At 38.5% G+C, this 7,361-nt stretch overlaps 1 protein-coding gene across 1 annotated transcript in view; it reads right to left on the bottom strand.

Moving 5' to 3' along the window:
• Positions 1–2,487: 2,487 nt before the first annotated feature.
• The window catches only part of LOC143288352 (ras-related protein Rab-35-like), a 16,948-nt gene continuing 12,074 nt past the window's right edge, over positions 2,488–7,361 (bottom strand). The window contains exons 4-6 of the mRNA XM_076596735.1: positions 6,448–6,572; positions 3,558–3,682; positions 2,488–2,678 (exon numbers count right to left, since the gene is read on the bottom strand). Of these exons, the coding sequence (XP_076452850.1) occupies positions 2,562–2,678; positions 3,558–3,682; positions 6,448–6,572 (367 nt within the window). The 3' untranslated portion in view covers positions 2,488–2,561. The remainder of the gene's footprint in view (positions 2,679–3,557; positions 3,683–6,447; positions 6,573–7,361) is intronic.

The raw sequence follows: 7,361 nt of genomic DNA on the forward strand, positions 1-7,361 counted from the left end.
AATTATGTACATTAAATGATTACTGACTGCACAGTTCACTTTTACGCGCCATGGGTTGGTTCGAGAGAGAGAGAAAGGGAGAGAGGGCGTTGAGCTGACTACTTTGGAGAAGCTATTGGCGAAGCGACTGGTTTTGGTCCTAATGCTTCTGTAGCGACGACCCCACGGGAAACATCTCAAAGATCCCCGAATTAACTCACTCAGTACGGCCAGTCCTCTCTTCTCCTCTACACAGACCCCTCGGATGTCCAGTGGGTGTCTGAATGACCCAACCTTTAGCTTCCGTCGTCAGAATTGTGGTATTCTTTGTCAACATTCACCTCTTCAGTATAAGAGCCTTCCGCTTGCAATATTTTGATGATGGTAATTGGGGTGAAACGCTGTTAACGTCGTCTCTTTCGCCGTTCGTATGGAGAGAGTTAAGCTGGGTGGGATTAATCCTGACTGACTGACTTCGCTTTTCTGAGTAGCCAGCCGCTTGTTAAGGTACATGTCATCCAGAGATGGAAGACCGGACTTTTATAATCTTGGTGGTAGTTTTTACTGCTTTGTTCACAGCTGTGATTTCGGCTTTGGAAGTTTCCGTTCCCACCATTAAAAGCGAAGGTTAACACACTTTTAATAACAGCTCTGTAGAATGTCAACCACAATTTCTGTTTTGAGTTCAAACGTACCCAACACTAATAGCGAAGGTTAATTAACACACTTTCAACAGCAGCTCTGTAGAAGTCAACCACGATTTCTGATTTGAGTTCAAACGTACCCAAACACTATTAGCGAAGGTTAAACACATTTTCAATAACAGGTCTGTAGAAGCCAACCATGATTTCTGATTTGAGTTCAAACGTACCCAACACAAACAGCGAAGGTTGATTAACACACTTTTAACAACAGCTCTGTCGATGTCAACCACGATTTCTGTTTTGAGTTCAAACGTACCCAACACTAATAGCGAAGGTTAATTAACACACTTTTAATAACAGCTCTGTAGAAGTCAACCACAATTTCTGTTTTGAGTTCAAACGTACCCAACACTAATAGCGAAGGTTAATTAACACACTTTTAATAACAGCTCTGTAGAAGTCAACCACGATTTCTGATTTGAGTTCAAACATACCCAAACACTATTAGCGAAGGTTAAACACATTTTCAATAACAGGTCTGTAGAAGCCAACCATGATTTCTGATTTGAGTTCAAACGTACCCAACACAAACAGCGAAGGTTGATTAACACACTTTTAACAACAGCTCTGTCGATGTCAACCACGATTTCTGTTTTGAGTTCAAACGTACCCAACACAAACAGCGAAGGTTAATTAACACACTTTTAATAACAGCTCTGTAGAAGTCAACCACAATTTCTGTTTTGAGTTCAAACGTACCCAACACTAATAGCGAAGGTTAATTAACACACTTTTAATAACAGCTCTGTAGAAGTCAACCACGATTTCTGATTTGAGTTCAAACATACCCAAACACTATTAGCGAAGGTTAAACACATTTTCAATAACAGGTCTGTAGAAGCCAACCATGATTTCTGATTTGAGTTCAAACGTACCCAACACAAACAGCGAAGGTTGATTAACACACTTTTAACAACAGCTCTGTCGATGTCAACCACGATTTCTGTTTTGAGTTCAAACGTACCCAACACAAACAGCGAAGGTTGATTAACACACTTTTAACAACAGCTCTGTCGATGTCAACCACGATTTCTGTTTTGAGTTCAAACGTACCCAACACTAATAGCGAAGGTTAATTAACACACTTTTAATAACAGCTCTGTAGAAGTCAACCACAATTTCTGTTTTGAGTTCAAACATACCCAACACTATTAGCGAAGGTTAATTAACACACTTTCAATAACAGCTCTGTAGAAGTCAACCACGATTTCTGTTTTGAGTTCAAACGTACCCAACACTATTAGCGAAGGTTAATTAACACACTTTCAATAACAGCTCTGTAGAAGTCAACCACGATTTCTGTTTTGAGTTCAAACGTACCCAACACTATTAGCGAAGGTTAATTAACACACTTTCAATAACAGCTCTGTAGAAGTCAACGACGATTTCTGTTTTGAGTTCAAACGTACCCAAAACTAATATCAAAGGTTAATTCACTCAGTACGGCCAGTCCTCTCTTCTCCTCTACACAGACCCCTCGGATGTCCAGTGGGTGTCACAATGACCTAACCTTTAGCTTCCGTCGTCAGAATTGTGGTATTCTTTGTCAGCATTCACCTCTTCAGTATAAGAGCCTTCCGCTTGCAATATTTTGATGGCGGTAATTGGGGTGAAACGCTGTTAACGTCGTCTCTTTCGCCGTTCGTATGGAGAGAGTTAAATACACTTTCAATAACAGCTTTGTAGAAGTCAGCTATGATTTCTGTTTTGAGTTCAAACGTTTTTGAGGCGCTGTGGAAAGTACAGAGGTGATGTTGTGCTTTCATGAATTTTTAAATTTTATTTTACTTTTATTTTATTATTATTATTATTATTATTATTATTAACGAATCAGGGATAGGCGCTTTGGGAATAGGCGAATCGGGATGAAACCTACCCCTACATCACAGCACACTTAGACTGCGTGCCCTTTCCCTCTTCCAGTGTTGTAGGTGCCTCTGGCGGTGCCTTTTCTTTCTTCGTCTTCAGTATCATTCTGGCCAAGGCAAGAAACATCTGAAATACAGCAGATATGAATGAATGAATGAATGAATGAATGAACCTATATTTTTGTAGATACATCAATCATGATCATCAGCACGATCATCATAATCATTATTAATGCTGTCTTCAAACTTGGGATTCGAAAGAAGGAAAGAAATAAATAAAATGAAACGATCGGTTCCACTACTGGAGTTTAACGAAGAACAACAAGAAAATAATACCAATGAAAACACAGACAGACAGACAGACAGACAGACAGACAGACACACACACACACACACACACTCAACCCCCCCGCCCCCTCCAAAAAACAACAACAACCAAACCACGACAACAAAAAGAACAAAGACTGGGAACAACAAAAACAACAACAATAACAACAAACAACAACAATAAACAACAACAAATAACAACAAACATCAACGAACAACAAACAACAACAAACAAACAACAACAAATATCAACAAACATCAAACAACAACAACAAACAAAACAACACAAACAACAACAACAAACAACAACAACCACCCACAAAAAAACAACAACAACAAACAACCAACATCAACAAACATCAAGAACAAACAACAACAACAGCAAACAACAACAACAAACAAACAACAACAGCAACAACAAACAACAACAGCAACAAACAAACAACAACAGCAACAACAAACAAACAACAACAACAAACAACAACAACAACAAACAACAACAGCAACAAACAAACAACAACAAGAAACAAACAACATCAACAAACAACAACAAGAAACAAACAACATCAACAAACAACATCAACAAACAACATCAACAAACAACAACAAACAACAGCAAACAACAACAACGAACAACAACAACGAACAACAAGAGGAAAGAAAGAAGCAAACACACGACCTGCTCCACTTGTGAGTCGTCCTGGGAGTTGATCTCAAACAGCTGCATTCCATTCTGCTCTGCCAAAGACTGGGCCTCCTCAGTGGTCACCACTTTGCGGTCAGGGTCATCGTTGTTGTTTCCAACTGAAACCAGCACACGTTCATTGCTGGTGTTGTTGTTGTTGTTATGGGTTTTTGAAAGTTACTATTATATATTTCCAGCTGAAACCTTCACACGATTACTGCAGCTGGTGTTGTTGTTGATGTTATGGGTTTTTGAAAGTTAGTGTTATATATTTCCAACTGAAACCATCACACGTTCATTGCAGCTGTTGTTGTTGTTGTTGTTGTTGTTATGGGTTTTTGAAAGTTACTGTTATATATTTCCAGCTGAAACCTTCACACGATTACTGCAGCTGGTGTTGTTGTTGTTGTTATGGGTTTTTGAAAGTTACTATTATATATTTCCAACTGAAACCATCACACGTTTATTGCTGGTGTTGTTGTTGTTATGGGTTTTTGAAAGTTACTGTTATATATTTCCAGCTGAAACCTTCACACGTTTACTGCTGGTGTTGTTGTTGATGTTATGGATTTTTGAAAGTTACTGTTATTTTCCAACTGAAACCATCACACGTTCATTGCTGGTGTTGTTGTTGTTATGGGTTTTTGAAAGTTACTATTATATATTTCCAACTGAAACCATCACACGTTCATTGCTGGTGTTGTTGTTGTTGTTGTCGATGTTATGGGTTTTTGAAAGTTACTGTTATTTTCCAACTGAAACCTTCACACGATTACTGTTGTTGTTGTTGTTGTTGTTATGGGTTTTTGGAAGTTACTATTATTTTCCAACTGAAACCTTCACACATTTACTGCAGCTGGTGTTGTTGTTGATGTTATGGGTTTTTGAAAGTTACTGTTATTTTCCAACTGAAACCATCACACGATTACTGCTGTTGTTGTTGTTGTTGGTGGTGTTGTTGTTATGGGTTTTTGAAAGTTACTATTATATATTTCCAACTGAAACATTCACACGTTTACTGTTGTTGTTGTTATGGGTTTTCGAAAGTTACTATTATTTTCCAGCTGAAACCTTCACACGTTTACTGTTGTTGTTGTTGTTATGAGTTTTTGAAAGTTACTGTTATTTCCAACTGAAACCTTCACACGATTACTGCTGGTGTTGTTGTTATGGGTTTTTGAAAGTTACTATTATTTTCCAACTGAAACCATCACACGTGTACTGCTGGTGTTGTTGTCATTGTTGTTGTTGTTATGGGTTTTTGAAAGTTACTATTATTTTCCAACTGAAACCTTCACACGTTTACTGTTGTTGTTGTTATGGGTTTTTGAAAGTTACAATTATTTTCCAACTGAAACCTTCACACGTTTACTGTTGTTGTTGTTATGGGTTTTCGAAAGTTACTATTATTTTCCAACTGAAACCTTCACACGTTTACTGCTGTTGTTGTTGTTCTTGTTGTTATGGGTTTTTGAAAGTTACAATTATTTTCCAACTGAAACCTTCACATGTTTACTGTTGTTTTTGTTGTTGTGGTTGTTGTTATGGGTTTTTGAAAATTACTATTATTTCCAACTGAAACCTTCACAAGTTTACTGCTGGTGTTGTTGTCATTGTTGTTGTTGTTATGGGTTTTTGAAAGTTACTATTATTTTCCAACTGAAACCTTCACAAGTTTACTGCTGGTGGTGTTGTCATTGTTGTGGTTGTTGTTATGGGTTTTTGAAAATTACTATTATTTCCAACTGAAACCTTCACAAGTTTACTGCAGCTGCTCTTGTTGTTGTTATTGTTGTGGGTTGTTTTTTTTTTAACTTATTATTTGTATATCGCATACAGAAGACCTAAATGGTGAACCTAAACATGATAAACATCGTAGATTATGTATTGAAATTATCGGAGCATTTTCCAACACAATATATACTGTTTTAAATTAAGGTGTTTCCCCACTTCCTCGAAGAGATATTTCTGACAGAACATGTAAAACCTCAACATGACTGGCAGTACTTCTGACCAAGCGTCTAAAAAATAGTTTTGACTGGCAGTCTGTTCGGATACTGCTGACAGAACAAAACCGAGAGAGAGACAGAGAGAGAGAGAGAGAGACAGAGAGAGATAGAGAGAACGAACGAACGAACGTTTTATTCAGATAAGGCCAGAGCCCCTTACGGAAAGGGGATTCACTGGTACATGATAATGAGAAAATGACATGACACAGTAAATAGACATATTAACACAATATCAACCAAAAATAGTTAACACAAATATTCAACAACATTCACAAGATAACTGTACGAAATCTCTTCAATGCCTCATGTATATATATACGGCTAAGTTATACATTCCTGTTATGTTGTTATGGAATTATGGAAAGAAAGACACACACACACACACACACACACACACACACACACACACACAGAGAGAGAGTATGTATGACTTTTTCAACTCCTTGTTAAATAGTCCAGTTGGTTCGCTGTTATAGTTGTTAGTTTTTCATTAGAAATGTTATATTGTTATGATTTTTTGTTTATTTTTTTAAAACAAAACTTAAATCAATAATTTTCACACACACACACACACATACACACACACTTTCACTTACTCGTATGCGTACACAGTAATCCCCCCCCTCCCCCTCGATTTTTTTCCTCAGTTCCCTCGTCTAATATCACTTACAGTGAAAAGACGTTAAACTAAAGAACGAACACACACACAGAGTGAGAGAGAGAGAGAGAGAGAGAGAGAGAGAGAGACTGGCAGTCTGTTCAGATACTTCTGACAGAACAAAGACGAGACAGACAGACAGATAGAGACAAAGGGAGAGAGAGAGACGGGTGGACAGACAGACAGACAGACAGGCAGGCAGACAGACTGACCGTACCCAGTATTTTGCATAGTCCCTCGCTGTGTTCGGCAATGCTGGACAGCCATCCACTGATGCTGTCAAAAGAGCCCCTGTCTTTGACATCATACACCAGCAGGATCCCTTGAGTTCCTCGGTAGTATCTGGTGAATGGCAAGTGACGCATCCTTCGTCATTTTGCCATCCTCTTGATGTTAAATCATCATCATCATCATCATCATCATCACCATTATCTGCATCGTCATCATTACCATTATCATGACCATCACCATCACCATTATCATCATCATCATCATCGTCATCATTACCATTATCTGCATCGTCATAATCAGCATTATCATGACCATCATCATCACCATTATCTGCATCGTCATCATTACCATTATCATGACCATCACCATTATCATCATCGTCATCATCATCACCATTATCATCATCGTCATCATCACCATTATCATGACCATCACCATTATCATCATCGTCATCATCACCATTATCATGACCATCACCATCATCACCACCATTATCATCATCGTCATCATCATCATTATCAACATCACCATTATCCATATCACCGTGGACTGATGGCCTAGAGGTGGCACGTCCGCCTAGGAAGCAAGAGGGTCTGAGCGCGCTGGTTCGAATCGCGGCTCAGTCGCTGATAGACCTTGAGTGGTGGTCTGGACGCTAGTCATTCGGATGAGACGATAAACCGAGATCCCGTGTGCAGCATGTACTTAGCGCACGTAAAAGAACCCACGGCAACAAAAGGGTTGTTCCTGGCAAAATTCTGCAGAAAAGTCTACTTCGATAAGAAAAACAAATAAAACTGCACGCAGGACAAAAAAAAAAAAAAAAAAAAAAAAAAGAAAAAAAAAAGGTGGCCCTGTAGTATAGCGACGCGCTCTCCCAGGGGAGAGCAACCCGAATTT

This window comes from Babylonia areolata, chromosome 12, assembly GCF_041734735.1.
Source record: "Babylonia areolata isolate BAREFJ2019XMU chromosome 12, ASM4173473v1, whole genome shotgun sequence".
Lineage (NCBI taxonomy): Eukaryota > Metazoa > Mollusca > Gastropoda > Neogastropoda > Buccinidae > Babylonia > Babylonia areolata.